Here is an 18,215-nt window from a genome sequence, read left to right as displayed (position 1 = left end):
AAACCCACCTTTGGCTTATTAGATAGTCTGCATACAAGAAAGAATGCAAATTAATTAAAAGTGGTCCGACTTCTGGGCTCCTTGCTGTTAGGTAATTAATGGTGTCATGTTAGGAGACATTGTGTATAATCATGTAAAAACAGCATCATAATAAAATAAGTAATCTCAGGATAAAAAAGGTGTTGGAACCAAATTGGCTATAAATTATAAGGTAAAATGGAGTGACTAAATTACTGCAAGTCAGAATAGTATTCTTGTTCTCATAAGAGGTAGCATGGAGAGAAAGCAAAAAAGTAAAAATCCACAGATGTGAAAACCAACATGAAAGCAGTAAGAAAATCAACTTATACATTCAGACATGAAAATTAATCATTACTGCTAAGGATTTTTGTAAGTTCTATTCTTGGCTTTTATTAAACCTATACTTATTTATTAAACACCTCATTTGAAAATGACTATTGTTTAATTTAGTTGATTCAGGTGGAGCTAATCTTACAAGGCAGGCTGAAGTCTTTCCAGATAAACTCCATTTTGGAAGAATATTTTACAATCAAGCAACCATGTCTTCCAAGGGAATCACTCAGGTACATATTTTTAATTGAAACTTCAAAAACATGCTTATTACATGAAGGTTTAACAGTGCAGTGTATTAAGTACCAATATCTGTGGTATGTGATAGATATTACTGACAGTAACATCATTCTGGCTCAAATAGTGTGTAATAATTGTTATGAGCTAAATGTACGTGTTGAGTGGTATACTACAAAATGTCCGTCAAGTGAAAATGAATGGGAGTAGGCTCCTCCTTGTCATTGCTATATTTGTTGTCGTCATTGTCTTCATGATCATCATTGCGTCTTTTCCCCTGATGGAAAATGGGGCCTAATAGAAGTGGAATGCATGCATCATACTATCCTATAGTGAAAACATTGATAGAAAACCTAGTACATGTATAATGTTGGAAAGATGAATTTTACTCATTTGTCTCACAATGGAGTCACTTTCAGATGTTGATTGTGACATTTCGACTGCTATACTGTTAGTCTTCATCAGGCAATGAGGTCAATTGTTAACATGTTGCTTTTTCAGGCGGCATTGGACACAACTCGCAAAGCATGTTGGGAGAAATTTTTGCTCGAGCTCATTTTCATCTGATCCCCAAACAGCAAACATCTCCACATGCTGAAGGTGATATGGAAATATTTCTTATAGGAGGTTCATTCGCTTCTTTTTTTTTAATTTTTCAATTTTTATATTTTGGGGGCCATACGATTAGTGCTAATTGTATGGCCCCCAAAATATTAGAACTGTTCACAGTCCCCTATTTTTCCGTGAGATCGTAGATGTCAATCATTGAGCTCGATGGGCTGCCATCTTGGTCTTTTGATGCGAGCAAAACTGGAGAGAGTACAAAATGCCCGTGGGTAGGGGTGGTGGAGGGCATGGCAGGCGGAAAAAATAGAGAGACTGTAACAGCTTCACTCTGTCTCATGTTAAAGGGGTGCGGCCACCAGTTTGGCGTCTCCATTAGTCAAATCAATTAACAATCTCCTCCCCTGAGAAAAAACCTGTCAAATCAGGGACGATGATATGATTACCTGTTACTGTGTTGTGAATTTCGAAACATTTTGGAGGTTTACTAAGTTGAGTGAAATGAATGCGGGAGGGAAGAACTCTTCTCTGACTCCAAAAAAAGCGGCAAAGCCCGCAGAGAATTCCAATTATTGAGATGCGTGCTGTCTTTGTGGCATTAATTGTAAAGTGTCAGTCGGAAATAAGAACAACCAACGGAGCTTTCAGCCATTTCCTTCGCCAAAACGAAACTTTGATATTTTAAACTCTTGCTGAAACCAGTTGGAAGAACCGCCAAAACATCTTTTCCTTCGAGTAAACGAGAAACGGCCTCCTTTTGTTCGCACTTTGAAACCAATCCTCCAAGACAAGAAGCAGACAGACGATCAAAATCAAAACATTCTCCAGAAAATTCTCTTGAAATCGATGCCATTTTGGCCTGAGCCACGAAGTAATGAATGTCACTTTCTATCACTCAAGTTGTCAACGCTCTGCTACGTTCTGATGAACTCTATTGTCCCTTTGACCAATCAGGTATTGCCATTGCTGGAGCAACTAACGCGGCGAACACCAGAAAGAGTGAAGCTGTTACAGTCTCCCTATTTTTTCCGCCCCGTCACCCCCACGCCATTAACCCCACCGCCACTACCCACGGGCATTTTGTACTCTCCCCAGTTTCGTTCGGATCAAGAGACCAAGATGGCAGCCCATTGAACTCAACGCATCTACGATCTCACGGAAAAATAGGGGACTGTGAACAGTCTACCAAAATATAACAACACGCAATAACATATGCATTAAGGCATTTCTTGTAAAGTCTGTTTACAGCATGTTTCAGCAGTTATTCACTTCCATGGGAAGTTCAACTTAGGCACACTTATGTGCTATAAATTATACGCTGTTCAGTGTTAGTTGTAATCATTCCCTGAAGAAGTCTCAGAGAGAGACAAAACGCGTCGGAAATAAACGAAAAAGTTTACAACTACAAGAAGTCTTCCCTTGTGCTGCTCACTAGTCTTCGTTAAAAAATTTAAAAAACAAAATTTAAAAAATTAAAACAATTAAAAAAATAAAAAAAATAAAAAATTGTAAAAAATTGTATCTATTTTGTAGACAATGTGATAAACACAATGTTGGTCTTGCTTTACTTCCTTGAATGTAGTAAAAGAACTACTAATGAGTTTGCCTCAGACATTGCCACTGGCAATATCAATAGGTTATTCACAAAAAAATCCACACACCCCCAACAGATGGACATGCTTTTTGACTGCCCCTTCCAACTGGATCTCCTCAAGTACTAGACCCCCCTCCTGCCAGGATTTCCAAGGCAAAAGACCCCCCCCCCCATGCCTGGATTTCCAAAAAGATTTATGGGCCTTAAATTTCATTTATATTCAGTAGAATTCTTTGCACAATCATATCCAGAATATGCTCTTGTGTAATTTCTAAAGCTTCAGCCAATATTAAGCTTACAATTATTATGTAGAACTCAATAAAACAAGCTAAATACAAATACATTTTTGGACTCGTAGCTTTTTGAAAACATGTGACTTGTTTCTTACACAGCGCAAAATATGTCTCCAAATTTATAAGGATAAGACTTTCGGTAACTCGAATAAATATTTTACCTCTAAGCTGGGTTTCTAATAAGGTGAGGGAACGAAATTGTGTGGAATATTGGAGGCAAACTGTGTGGGAGAACACCTCGATTGACTGCACGGAATTGTGCAGATTGTGCAATCTTTTGATGAACAAAATTTAAATTTCAACTGTTCTTGCCAAGTGCTACAGCAAGGAAATTCTGCATTGACAGTATATATAGTTTAGCTTAGTTTATTTCCCTAGAAGTTCAAATACACCTAGCCCGGGACATCCAAACGATGGAAATCAATGATTGGAAAACCAATCGATCAATCGGTATCAATCGATAAAATTAGTTAATTGGTATCAGTTGGTATCGGTCAATCAATGAACAATCGATAACCACGCAAAAACTGTTCATCAATTGCTATCGATTGGCACAGAAACCTCGAACAGACGTCACACACGCTACTTGTCCGATCATCCGCCATTTTTAGGAAGCCAGTGCCAACCCAGTCTTCTCAACGCAAAGAATATACCCTGTTGCACATGTACTTGAATTACCCACTTGCCCGTCATTGCCTTTCCATGTCATTTCTGTGTCATTCTTAACCATCGTGGACAGCTCAGTTTATTTTATTTCTTTCAGACACAATTGGCACCTTCATAGATTTTTTGTTTGTATGTTTATGATCTTTGTTTTAAGCACGATTAGGTTTGTTATTATCAGGCTAGGCATTTTCTGCTTTATTCATTATTTTGCATCAACTCATGCTGCTGTTGTTAGCAATTTCATTGTTTGCCAAATTACAACTTCTGTTACCAGAATTTTTCTGTGAAGGCGCAATGCAACCACTTTCCATCTTTTGAAGTCTGTAGTATTGGCCCGTGTCCGCTCTGGTAAATAGCTTTCCACTTTGGATAACATTTTCAAACTTCAAACGTTTCTGTTTTTGGTTGACGTTTTCATGGGATATGTGTGGACGGGGGAAGCAAGAACAGGAACAGCTTTTGAGTTGTCAAAGGAAAATGGATACTGGTGGACGGTGCTTTGAAGAAAAAGAAGAGAGTATTGTTCTCCTGTTAACTTTGAAAGCATTAAAATGAAATGTGTTTACAATTACTGCGTACAAGGATGTGATATTTATGCGCCAATTCCATCAATCTGCAGCCAATCGATATCAATTTATCTATTGATTGTTATTGAAAATCAATACCAATCAATAACAACACAAATCTTCACCATTGATTGGTCATCGATTAACATAGATGAGGACCACCAGATGCCAACCTTGTTAAGCTTAATTGGTGGCAAAACGTACACATTGTTGAGAGATCTTCTGACACCAGACTAACCAGCTATGAAGAGCTTCCAGGAGATCGTCAGAACCCTTCAACAACACTTTAGTCCTAAACCATTAGAAATAGCAGAATGTTTTTGTTTTTACAAATGAAACCAGCGTGTAGGAAAAACTGTGTTGACCTATGAAGCCGATCTGAAGAAGCTAGCAGCCCACTGCAATTGACGGGTTGGTCTGTGGCCTTTGCAATGTACAGATACAAAAGTGTTTGCTCTCAGAAGCCAAACTGAAATATACCAAGGCTTTGGAGATTGCCGTAGCGATGGAAACAGCCATTCTTGATGCTTCGGAATTGCAAAGTGAATTTCAGCTAGAACAACCTAGAGTTGACAAGATATCAGATAATAGCAAAACAACTCCAGTACTTCCCCCACTGCCGAACCCCACTGCTAACGCTTGTTATTGGTGTGAAGGAGACTCGCACGCAACACACAATTGCAGATTCAAGGACCAGACATGCTATCATTGCGGAAAGGTGGGACACATTTCAAGAGTCTGTTGCTCGAAACAACAAGGTAAGCCCAAACAAATGTAGAGAACACAGCAAAACACCCAAGAACATACTATTGAATACAGTAAGATCGATGAATATGAAGATTTATTAAGCTTGAAGATACATAATGTGAGCAACCTGAGCAGAAATGTTATCTGGGTAGATTTAAAAGAAGAGGGGAAACCTCTGAAAATGGAACTGGACATGGGCTCGGCAGTGTCGATTATCATGAATTGTACTTGAAGAAATTTAATGACATACCTTTGCAGAAAACTGAATTGTTGTTAAAAACTTGCACTAGGGAGAACATTACTCCTGTTGGAGTGCTCAGAGTACATGTTGAGTACAAAGACCAGCAACCATTACTGTTGGATCTGTTTGTCGTCAAGGGCAAGGGCCCTGTGTTGATGGGGAGGGATTGGCCCTACAAGATACGCTTAGATTGGTGTGCCATCAATTCACTGAACATTTCACAGGCTGCACTAACTGCCAAAGAGCATCTGCAAACCATGCTAGACAAATACTCGGATGTTTTTGAAGATAAACTTGCAACATTCAAATCAGCTAAAGCAAAGCTAGCCTTCAAAGAAGACACCCAAGCTCGTTTCCACAAAGCTCGAGCTGTGCCATATGCCTTGAGACCAAATGTTGAAGAGGAACTGAGAAGACTTCAGAATGAAGGCATTCTCACGAAAGGCGAGTGGAGTGAGTGGGAAACTCCCATTGTACCCGTCCCAAAGAAAGATGGATCAGTACGAATATGCGGTGATTACAAAGTTACAGTGAACCCAGAGCTACAAGCTGAGCAGTACCCCTTACCCTGCATTGAAGACATCTTTGCAAGGCTTTCTGGTGGGCAGAGATTCTCAAAGATCGACATTTGTCAAGCATTCCACCAACTAGAGATGGAAGAAGATTCTAAGAAATATCTCACTATCAACACTCATATGGGCCTGTTTCAGTACAACCAACTAGTGTTCGGCATCACATCTGCACCCGCTATCTGGCAGCATACGATTGATCAAGTGCTGGAAGGAACATCTGTACAAGTTGTATCCTTGATGATATGATCATTACAGGAAGGAATGATGAAGAACACCTGGCAAATTTGGAAGAAGTCCTGTGACGGCTACAGCATCATGGCTTAAGAGCAAACAAGGCAAAGTGTGAGTTCTTCAAGGAGAAGATAACCTACTGTCGGTATGATATCGACAGCAATGGCCTACACAAGTCAGTGGAGAAAGTAGAAGCAGTTTTGAAAGCACCATGCCCAAACGATGTAGCTAAAGTAAGATCGTTCCTTGGGTTAATCAGTGATTATCACAGGTTCCTGCCTAACCTGTCAATGGCAGTGCATCCCCTGCATCAACTCTTGAAGAAGATTCACAAATGGAAATGGACAAAACAATGCCATGAAGCATTCCACAAAGTGAAAGAAGTGATCACTTCAGAGCAAGTTCTAACCCACTACGATCCAAGCCTACCACTCACAAGAATTGAGGAAAAGTATGCACAGATTGACAAAGAAGCCAGTAGTCTGGAGGGTCAAGACGTTTCATGTATATTTGTTCAGGTGCTCGTTCTCCCTGTGTACAGATCATTAGCCATTAACGTCACTCTTTCATCTGCAGAAAAGCATCCCTGTTGTCACTGCAGTTCAACTTCAACATTATGCTTTGTTCCTGGCCGGCTATGATTACACAATTGAATACAGAACACTAAAGTTCATAGTAATGTAGATGGTCTTTCCTGTCTCCCTCTTGAAGCAGAAATCAGAAATGAAGAAGTGGTAGACCCAGTGGGAGTCTTCAATTTGTTGCAGTTCAATCCACTACCAGTCACTGTGGACAGCGTCAGTAAAGGATGGCCATACAACCATGTTCCTGAACTCAACCCCTTCTTTATGCGTAGAGATGAGATCACATTACAGTCAGCCTGCCTAATGTGGGGAATAAGAGTCATAATACCTCCCAAGCTGCACCCACAAGTCCTCAAAGATCTTCATCAGGGACATATCGGAGTCGTGAAGATGAAAGCCATTGCCCGGAGTTATATCTGGTGGCCTGGTATTGACAAGGAAATTGAACTGACTGCTAAGTCCTGCCCTGGCTGCCAACTAACACAGAGAGAGCCTAGTACAGTACCAGTGCACCCATGGGAATGGCCTTCGTTGCCCTGGCAATTAATTCATATTGATTTTGCAGGACCGTTCCTTAACAGCATGTTCTCGGTGGTAGTGGATGCGCATTCAAGATGGCTAGAGGTAGAGAGAATGAGTTCTACCACTTCAGAGAAGACCATTGAAACCCTTCAGATGTTATTTGCCAGGTATGGAGTGCCAGCCCAGTTAGTAAGTGACATTATCATGACACGTATGGCCCTGTGCGCAATTTCCTCAGAAAACCATAAGAAAAAGGGCCTCGTATGAGGGCCGTACACGTTGAAGTGATCAGGCTGGAAAAACACGCACCGCCCTACTAGAAATGCATATGGCCCTACAAAGAATGCATATGGCAAAATCGATGCGAGTTAATGACAAAAACAATTTTGTTGCTGCAAAATTTTGTTCTCTTCAAAATGAGTGATGAAAGTGAACATTCTGGGAGGTAATTTTACTATCCAGACAAACTGTCCGATACAGAACTACTTCAGTCGCCAACTCAGGGTCCAAAATTGCAACTGACTGGTTGCCAATGCAACTAAAAATTAAGTGTTGGCGACCAGAATTTTAAAACTGGTCGCCAGGAGGCGACTAACCTTTTGTCCTCTGGGCATTTGAAATTCCGAGGTAAAAGGGCTTTTTTTAAAGAGAAAACATGAAGCTCCTGTGGACAATTGTGGTAAAACGAAGTGAGGATTTTGCGATCGCCATATTTACCCAGCGCCATATTGTGTCAGTGGCTTCTCCCAATACGGATATTGCGGGCGAAAATGAGACTTAGTGAAATCGTGACAAGTTGTGACGAGATCGAAAGCGTTGGCGGAAACACGTGCGCTTAATTCTTCATACTTTACCTAAATTCCAGTAAATTTCAGCTCTGAAATATAAGTTGAGGTGTTATCTTACCATGTACTACATGTGCAAAAGATGGCTATCAGCTCTTTGCGATCATTTTGTGATTTGCTGCTCCCAGGAGACGAAACATCCATTCTGAGATGTTTCGGTGACTTAGATAAATGTTTGATTGTACAATCAGATTTAGTAGATTTGGCTAAGCTGCCTCGGGATGACCTTGGAATGAGCTTAATACCAGATGACATCGCTGCTAAGCCTTTGGCTTATGGAAATCCTGTGGCACTGTAATCAACTGGAAACGGCAATTGTTTATAGAGTTAGGTCTCACTACTCATTTTGTGGTGATGAATCTCGTTGCTGGAGAGTTGTATTTCAATGCTGAATATTATGCCAATCACAAAATTTTTTTAACTAAACGGAAATAATAAGAGAAAGAAATCCAAAGCCTTTACTAGAATGTTGACAAACACGCTCATTGAGATGTAGGACTCTGTTACTGTTACACAGCTTTTGTGAGTCTCTCCTTTAATAGCTGTATGTATACTGCGTTGAATGAAAACATTTTGTTGAAAGGTTAAATTTTGTGCTTTACTATAAATTAAGGTAAATTATACCCTGGGAAACCACAAAAAGGCGACCAAACCTTTCCATCTGGCGACCAAAATTTTTAGGTTAGTCACCAGTTGGCTCCGTTAGGAAAAGGTTAATTTCAGACCCTGCAACTCACTCTGAAAGCAAAGAAAGAAAGTCAACACTCCTCATAAATGAAGAAGTTTACAACTTTGTCAGAAGCCAACAACAAGCAAACAGGTGGTCAAGAAAACAACTTTTCAGGATGAACTGTGTGATAGTTAATCTTTGGAATAAGCAAACAGTCTTGAGGTGAAACTTCTTTCAGTGGAAAGTATCAAAGAATTCACCCTAGGTCAAAAGCAAGAAAACAATGCAAAGAAAACAAAGCATGATATATTAAGTTAAATGTTTTTTTTTTTGAGTTTCCAGAGCTTCTGGGAGAAGTTATTTAAACCAGAGAAATCACAAACGTACTGTAGAGTCGTGGTAAATATTAAGGGGGGAGGAGTTGTGGAGTGTTTGGCCAGCAGCTGACATTAGTGAGCATGTGCACTCATGCATGTTTCTGTAACCATGTGCTTTGATTCACATTAAACTGAATATGTGACAGGGTTGGCTTTGGCTTCCTAAAAATGGCAGATGATCAGACAGGTAGTGTGCGTGACGTCTGTTTGAGGTTGCTGTGTATGCACACATGTACTATTTACAGTGGTTGCTACTTACCTTGCAGATGGGAGATGTACTTGAAAATAATAATTGAATTCCATAGTATATTTTAATAGAGTAGTTTGTTTTAAGGTGGCTGAACACAGTTTTTGATACCTGTGTTTCATTCACCTTTTTCTCTAAAACCCTTGATACCACGGTCGCCAAAAATGGCTGCAAGCAAGTTAACAACGCAAAGTTTGGTTTTTTGATGGTTAAGCTGACGTATGTGCCATTACCATGGCAACATGAATAAATATAAAGAGGCCTTTAAAATCAGTTTTGTTTATTTGTAGAAAATCTAGTTATTAGATTTTCTTTATAATTTGCATGCGACAGGCTTGTAACAATTCTCACAAGTTAACACCATTTGCTAATAATTTAACAGAGAGATCTCTAATCATTCCTTGTTGAAGGTTCACTGGAATATCTAGAATTTCCTTTGTTAAAATTCAGTTATTTTCAATACTCCAGTTACTTATTTCCTAAAGTATTTTCATGCCCAATTTCGTGAAATTCTAATGAGTGGTTCTCGAGAAATAGGCGTATTTCCGAGAGTGCAATTTTTCATTCAATCGCAATTTTTTGACTTACTACACATGCACTGCATTTAACTGGGTTCTTTTGGTAACAGAAAAAGCTGAAAATTGCTGGGTTCTTTGCATTGTTACCTTTTCTAACATATCTTTATTATAAAAGACTAAAGCCATCAATACACTGCGTTCAATTATAGAGAAAAATAGCACAGATGGTGCGGGTGTTGAGTAAATAAAATGATCGCTCTATTGAAGGCAGGTTTGTTTTTTGCAAACCTTGTGCGCACGCTGAATTGCATCAGCAAAAGCGCGCACGAAAACTGTGTTCAGCCACCTTAAGAGAATTGCAAAGTACTGACAAGTGCACATACAAAACAAAAAAGCACAACAGCACAAAAAAACATATTCTGGAGCCAACAATAGGTTCACTTGTAAATTATATTTAGTTGTGATTTATGTTTTTTTAACTGGAAGATTATCTATGATAAACACAGTGAATTAGCAATGAATGAATAGCTCATGGTTTCATTACATGCTCTCATATTACACTCAATGACTCAATGTAACTTGTATAATAGGGACTCTTTACCCAGAACAGTGCTATGCAGGTCATTTGAAGTACATGTATCTGTCAGTTTACAATTTAGAATTCAATGCAAGTCTTGTGGTCAACAACACAATGATCATGTAATGATTTTGACATTTTCTTCATGTACATTGGATATTAAATATCTTGCCAAAAACAGTCTCCACAGCACTTCCTCGTGTCGACTCATAATGACTGTAACCAACTGAATAATCAAGGATATAGCTGTATCCCAGATCATTGATACTGGGATGTTTTGACTGCAGTAACTAAATTGTAACAACATTTTGAAATAAAAACACTTGCAGTAGCTCTTAAAACTTAGGATTGCCATGCAGCTTTATAAGTAGTCACTTGCATTATGTCATTAAGTATTCTGTATTGGTCTATTTCATTTCTAAATTTGATATCCTAAACACCAGCATGCTGTAGCTTTCCTTTTTAGTGCAGAGTGCACTATTGGGATGGTTATGGGGGTTGCCTGCTGCTAAGGAACTAAGGCGCTATGGCGCTATGGCGCTAAGGTGTAAACTTTAATGTTTGTTTAATTAATTAATTTCAATTAATTAATTAGTCTAGAGGCAAGGAAGTAGTGGGAGTAGGGTGGGAAAGGTACATGTGTACTCTACGTAAAACACATTCCATCGCCGTCGCTTAACTCTGAACATCGCAAAGCTATATATTTGTTTCAGGTAACCCCTTGCTCTCCTTGTGGTACCATTCTCCTTAGAACAAAACTAATTTGCTCTAAACGCATGCGTAGATTAGTTAGGGTTCGTGGCTTCTATATTAGGTGAAGGATACATTGCATACGGAATCACGCACAAATGTTGAGTGGTTTTCCTTATGGTAGAGCTCAACATGTAAGACGCATGCGTTCTAGCATTGTTAGTGTTATACACTATCTTTACACGCAGTATTTTATATATCGTGTCATGTGACCAAGGACGGCAGTTATTTTTCAGGTAGCGCCAATTGTCCCTTTTTATTGCAAAAATGAAACGTTACTGTGGCTGCGTAGCTTTTAGAATTACAAACAGGTCGGTTCAACAAATATCATCTGTTGTTTTCAATCTACAATAGTGTGCTTGTCAGGGTTCAAATATGTTGCTTCTCCTTAGCGACTTGTTTATTTCTTGCCTTAATTGTGTCTGTAAGAGAGACCAAAAAGTTCTCAAGTTAGTGGCTTTAATACTCCGCAAATTGTAAATTTGTAACAAAAGAAACCAGGAAAATGCTCAAATATTGCTGCAGACGCCGTGGCACCTAATGAAAGTTCAAATTAATTTAATCAGTCTTTGAGGAGACTCATTCATATCGGCCAAGTAGCGCTGTTTATCTTCAATACTTTTCGTTGAAAAGCTTCTCAGCCATCAATATCGTTGTGTGTTAATTTTGAATTGTTTTATTGTTAACAACAAAGGTGGCAACAGAAAAAGAAAGTGGTATTTCGTGACTATCTGATAATTAAATTAGTTCTTGTTCATCGGTAAAAATTTGCATTTTTAGTAAAACATCGTCTCTGTTCCGTTTCTTCATCACTACATCAGATATTTAACTTTCTTTCATTTATCTCCAAAAAACACGGACATCTTCCGTATGTTTTGGAGAAAACAGGGGTTTCATATTACATGGCTTTGCGAGGAAAACAAAAGTACCAAGTTACAAAGTTGGCGTGAAGAGCTAAATTGTCACGTTTGCTGCTTCAGCGTATTGTTGAATTTAAAATGAACGAAAATCAACTTAAAGCACCAGTAGTAATTAATTTGTGCGTAATGTTTGGACCTTGAATGAAAATACAACCTTGAAACATACACACTGCAAAGGGGAAAAGCCGTAGCAGACTACCAAGGTAGACACAAACCGGAAGTGAACCGAGCAGGGGTGAGTACTTATGGGACTACTGTATCAGAGCTATCAATTGCGCTCTGCACTACCTGAGATTGTCTCACTAGTTTGATAACTACAGTGTAGGTGGATAAATTTAGTTCTTGGGAAATATAGCAAAGTTGACTCCAAGCCCATAGTCTTTTAAAAAACCAGTTGATAATTTAGGATTTGCTTCAAACATATTGGCTGGTTCTGGTATAATTTATCACATATGACAATACAAAGTTTCCTTTGGTCCTCTTGTTGAAGATGCCTCGGGTGGATTGACAGTTATTTGTAAATTATGTACATAAAACACTTATTATTTATTGTTTACGATAAATATGGTATCTGCTACAGTCTTCAATAAGCTGCCTCGAAAAGTCTTACACATTTCGTGAAGACATGTCTGCAAGGTTTTCAAATGCCATTAACACTGACTTCAAACTTAAAAATAATCAACTTCAGTATCCGCTACAGTCTACAATAAGCTGCCTCGATGCGCGAAAGTCCACAATATTGTGTAACACTCAAAAGAAACCACATGGATGAACAAAGAGATGATATTATTTACCCCTGAAGAATTTTTTTTTGGGGGGGGGGCAAATTGGTGTCCCTGATAGATAGATAGATAGATAGATAGATAGATAGATAGACGGACAGACAGACAGACAGGTCTCGAACTGTTATGCATTATGCGATTAGAAGTGCATTCTGTTGATGCAATGACTGAGCAATAACATCCAAGAATAGAAAATTTCTGTTTCACATAACAAATCAAGACAGGACAAAAACAAGCCAAAAAAAAGACAGTTAGTGATCATGATAGTAAAAATTCACTGTAAATGAGATGATAATTTATCTCAGTTTATTATATAGACCAGGTAGTATCCAAAGCAGGATCCAAAAATCTTGAACATCGGCCAAACAAACAGATGACATACACACTACAAAAACAAATTAACAAGAAAACATTACAATATAAAGGGAACAAGCTGAGTCCCAAAACTATACACTTATCTTGATAAAACAAGGGTAGAAACCACACCATCAAACCCTGCCAAATGCTGTGAATATCTGGCAAATCAATGTAAAAGGCCCAAATTCAAATTTGATTTTGACCGTTAAAATGGCGGGGCCCGCTGAGCCCTCCGGACTTTTTCCTAAAGTTAAACTATCGAACTAATAGTTCACGCAAAAATAATGCACAATGCTGATCCTTGTTACCTCACAAATGACCAAAAGAATATCCATGTCAAGTGCGGCTTGTAAACAAACATTTTCAACATAGCGTGATTCCATTGACTAGTTTGGATGCAAAAAAGCTTACCTGCACTTGAGACTTGGCAAATAACTGGCCTAGATATTACACTAGCAGCTCCTAGAAAATGTGGTTGATTCTAATGATGAGAGCAGAAATTGGTGAAGGAAAGACAACCTACTCTCAACTCGCAACAAAAAATGTATCCACCATTGCTCTGGCTGAGACGACAATGATTGGTCGAATACTGTCATGTGAACCATGTCCTACACTGTCTGTTGCTATTTGTAGCATGTTGGTTTGCTGCTGTTGGTGCATCTCGATCCTCATTATTATTCCGACTTTGTGACGCTGTTCCCTCATAGGTCTGACTGGCTGTTGTGTTTTTTGATCGTAGGTACATGTATCCATGCTTCAGGAATTTCAATTCCACTATCTCTATTGATGTTATTTGAATGGGTGAAGTCTAATATGGATAGCTTCCTTGACCCTTCATGTGCTCCAGTGAGGGTCACGATCAATAAACTTGATTTTGTCCCAAATGGGTAAATGCCCTGTTACGTTGGCGTGTTCCGAAATTGTGTGGGGTTGCGTACAAGCAATCCGTATGTCTCTGTCATGTTCGTTTATCCTCTCTCGCATACACTTTGCCGTATCTGCAAGGAATCCTATAAACAACACTGTCTTGTTTTGTTGGTTCAAGGGTGTCTTTAGGTTGCAGTAAGTAGGACCTAAGAATTGTGTCAAATTTAAAGACAGTGTGTACACGTTGTTGTTGTAGGCAGCAGCAAAGAACCTCTGATACACCTTTGATTTAGGGTACAACTGCAGTTGATTTAACAAGTACTGTTGACAAGTGTTTCTTTTCCTCAGCGCTAGCTGAAGGCTTTTTTATAAGGTGTTTAGCATGGTCATAAAGCACTTAACTAATATACCACGCTTCAGTGACTGAGGATGCTGTGAATTGTAGGCTAGGTATTGGTCAGTAAGTGTTGGTTTCCTGTATACAGTGGTAGTGAGAAGACCGTCTGCATCCCTTGTAACTGATGTGTTGAGAAAGGAAGTGGTGTTACATGTATCACTCTGGATATCCATGGTTAAATGAATAGTTGGTTATTGACTGTTTAGATGTTGTGGAAAGCCATCTACATTGTTTCGATCTAAGAGGGTAAAAGTGTCATCTACATATCACTTCCAGATCTTAGGTTTGCAGCTTGTAGTAATTATTGCCTGTTCCTCAAATTCTTCCTTGTAAAGGTTAGCTATAACCATGGAGTGAGGGTTCCCCATGACTGCTCCGTCTTGCTGTTCATAAATTGATCCATTATATTGGAAATATGTGGATTTCAAAATGAAATCTAAGAGTGGCAATTTGTCTAGGTGTAAGTTTCATGTGGTCGGAAAGACTGGGATCATTTTCTAGTTTGCGTGATGCGAATTGTATGCACCCTCTATTGGCACATTAAAAGTGATTCTACATCAAAAGATACTATGACTTTGTTTTGTTGTGTTCTTTTGTGGTTGATGGTGGTCATGAAATGAGTAGAGTTAGTAACTGTACAGTCTGATTTGCCATCAAAGGAGACAGGATATCAGCTAGGTGACAACTCATAAGCGAAGGTGTTAATGCAGGATACAATAGGTCTTAATGGTATGTTGGGCTTGTAAATTTTAGGTTGACCGTAAATCCTGGGTGGCTGTTTGTGCCTAGGTTTGATCTTGTTGTAGAAACACGCTAGCGAGATGGGGCATTTACCCATTTGGGACAAAGTCAAGTTTATTGATCGTGACCCTTACACACAAAGGATCAAGGAAGCTATCCATATGAGACTTCATCCAAATAATATCAATAAAGATAGTGGCATCAAAATTCCTGAGGCATGGATACCTACAATCAAAAAGCACAACAGCCGGTCTGCTACAATGCGGACTTTTGAGAGAACAGCGTCACAAAGTCAGAATAATAATGAGGATTGAAATGCACCAGTAGCAGCGAACCAATGTGCTACAAACAGCGACACGTAAACAATCAATCTCATCACCTGAGGTAGACTAGCAGTATATTCTCAGAGTGACTCCATCGTGAAACAAATGAGTAAAATTAATCTTTCTTATCTTACACCACAATGAACAATAGACACGTCTTTAGTGACATATTATAAGGTCATCTTGTCTGCATACGAGCCAAATGCCGCATCAGGCTAAAGCTTATCCCGGTTTCTGTAGCATGAAGCAGCTAGGAGTGTTTTTATCCCCCCTCCCTGGATGGGATGCTACATGTAGTCCATCACAGGCTTACAGGAACAGCATTAAAGGATCCTAGTCAGCCTCCACCATTTTTGATGAAATTGGTGAAGACCGAGAAATCTTATTGCTTCACTGTAAGTTGTGTTCTTGAAAGTATGTTTAATTAACTTTAATTAGTAGTGTCACAGTGATTTCCATTGTTTCAACATGCTCTGAACAAAATATAATAGCCAAACTGACTTGCATTTACATGTAAACAGAAACAAAGGTGTGGCTTATTAGGGTCCTTTAAGGTCGCCGGTACCCATTTATACACCTGGGTGGAGAGAGGCACTGTGAGAGTAAAGTGTTTTGCCCAAGAACACAACACAATGTCTCTGGCCAGGGCTTGAACCTGGACCGCTCGAGCTAGAGACGAGTGCACTAACCATGGGGCTACCGTGCCTCACACAATGTCTTCTTATCATCATCATTAAACCCTTTCGCTCCCAGTGGAGCATAGGTCCACGGAAACCATTGCTCGCCATCTTGGTCTGTTTTGGGCTATCCTTTGAAGCTGCCACCAGGTGTAGCCTGCTTTGCTCGCCTCGTCATCTACCGTCCTTCTCCAGTTGTTTCTGGGATGGCCTTGGCTCCTCTTCCCCTGTGGGTTCCATCTCAGTGCCTGCTTGGTGACATTGCAGTCAGTTTTCCTGAGGATGTGCCCAATCCAACCCCACTTTTGCCTTCTTATCTGAATGTTGATCCTTTCCTGCTCAGTTGTTGTCCATAGTTCTTCATTTGTTATGACCTCTGGCCAGTGGATGCCCATTATGGATCTCAGGCATTTGTTGACAAAGGTCTGCAATTTGGTGGAGTTTGCTTTTGTTACTCTCCACATTTCAAAGCCGTAAAGAAGGACCGACCTTATGTTGGTATTAAATATCCGTAGTTTGGTCATTCTGGAAATCACTTTTGATCTCCAAACAGGTGTCAAGATGGTGAATGCAGTTCTTGCCTTTCCAATCCTCACTTGTATGTCCTGATCAGATCCACTGTCCTTGCTGATGTTACTTCCAAGGTACACAAAGTCCTCCACCTCGTCGATTTCATCCCCATCTAATTCTATCCTGTCTGTGTTCCTGGTGTTAACCCTCATCACCTTCGTCTTGGATTTGCTGATCCTAAGGCCCGTCTGCACTGAGATTTTTGCCAGTCTTGTTAGCTTGGATTGCATGCTCCTGTGGTTATGTGAGAGAGGGGCGATGTCGTCGGTGAAGTCCAGATCTTCTAGTCGGGTCGTGAGTGTTCACTGTATGCCATCCTGATGTTTTTCTGTCGTCCTCCGCATTATCCAGTTGATGACAAGCAGGAACAAGAAGGGCGACAGCAAGCAACCCTGGCGCACTCCAGTGAGCATCTCAAACAGTTCTGAAAGAACTCCGTTGTGGATGACTCTGCAGGTGCACTTCTCATGGGTCTTCTCATAGTGGTGTAGCAGCTTCCACAACACTTCCCTATTAACGCTGTTGAATGCCTTTTCATAGTCCACAAAGGTCGCATGAACAGGAGAGTTCCACTCTAATGACTGCTCCAAGATGATCCTCAGGTTGGCAATTTGATCTGTGCATGACCTATCTTTCCTGAACCCAGCCTGTTCTTCCCTCAATCGTTCATCCACCTCTACTTTCAACCTCTCCAGAATTATCCTATTCAGTACTTTTCCTGCCGTTGACAGCAGCATGATGCCTCTCCAGTTCTTACATTCCTTCAGATCTCCCTTCTTTGGAAGTTTGATTAGGTAGCCTTCTTTCCAATCATCTGGTATCTCGTTCATTTCCCAGATCTTGCCAAACAGCTCATACAGCATCTTGGTCAAGGTGTTTAAATCTGCCTTGATGGCTTCTGATGGTATGCCATCGGGACCAGCTGCTTTTCCATTTTTCAGTTGTCTGATGGCTCTCTTGATCTCTGCTTTAGCCTGCTTATTCTCGCTGACCTGCAAAGGTGTGTCGGCTGGTTGTATGTCGGGCATCTTGCCTGGCGGAGGTCTATTGAGTAGTTCTTTGAAATGATGTGCCCACCTTTTTCGCTGTTCATCCTGGTCAGTGAGCAACTCTCCGCTCTTGTCTCTGACAGGTCTGTCTGGGATCTTTCTATCACCTGCCAGTTTCCTTGTGATGGAATATAGCTCTTTTGCATCGCCCCTGCCTGATGCCTCCTCTGCCTGTCGCGTGAGGTCCTCCACAAAGTTTCTTCGGTCATTTCTGATGCTACGTTTAATTTCCTTGTTGACTTCCGAGTATCTGATGCGAGCTTCTGCCTTCTTAGCTCGTGTTCTGCTGTGATTCAACATCTCCTTCACCTTCTTCCTGGCTTCTATCTTCTTCAGGGTGTCTAGACTCAAAAAGGTCTTATGCTGTTTGCGCTCTCTTC

General features: G+C 40.1%; 1 protein-coding gene across 1 annotated transcript in view; it reads left to right on the top strand.

Annotated features, from left to right (window-relative positions):
• Positions 1-18,215, top strand: part of LOC145495199 (methylcrotonoyl-CoA carboxylase beta chain, mitochondrial-like) — a 170,747-nt gene that overhangs the window by 65,344 nt on the left and 87,188 nt on the right. The window contains exon 6 of the mRNA XM_081474779.1: positions 472-584. Coding sequence (XP_081330905.1) covers positions 472-584 — 113 coding nt within the window. The remainder of the gene's footprint in view (positions 1-471; positions 585-18,215) is intronic.

Source organism: Orbicella franksi, chromosome 8 (genome assembly GCF_964199315.1).
Source record: "Orbicella franksi chromosome 8, jaOrbFran1.1, whole genome shotgun sequence".
Lineage (NCBI taxonomy): Eukaryota > Metazoa > Cnidaria > Anthozoa > Scleractinia > Merulinidae > Orbicella > Orbicella franksi.
The sequence above is the reverse complement of the archived record's forward strand: the minus strand, read 5'-3'. Positions and strand labels throughout refer to the sequence as shown.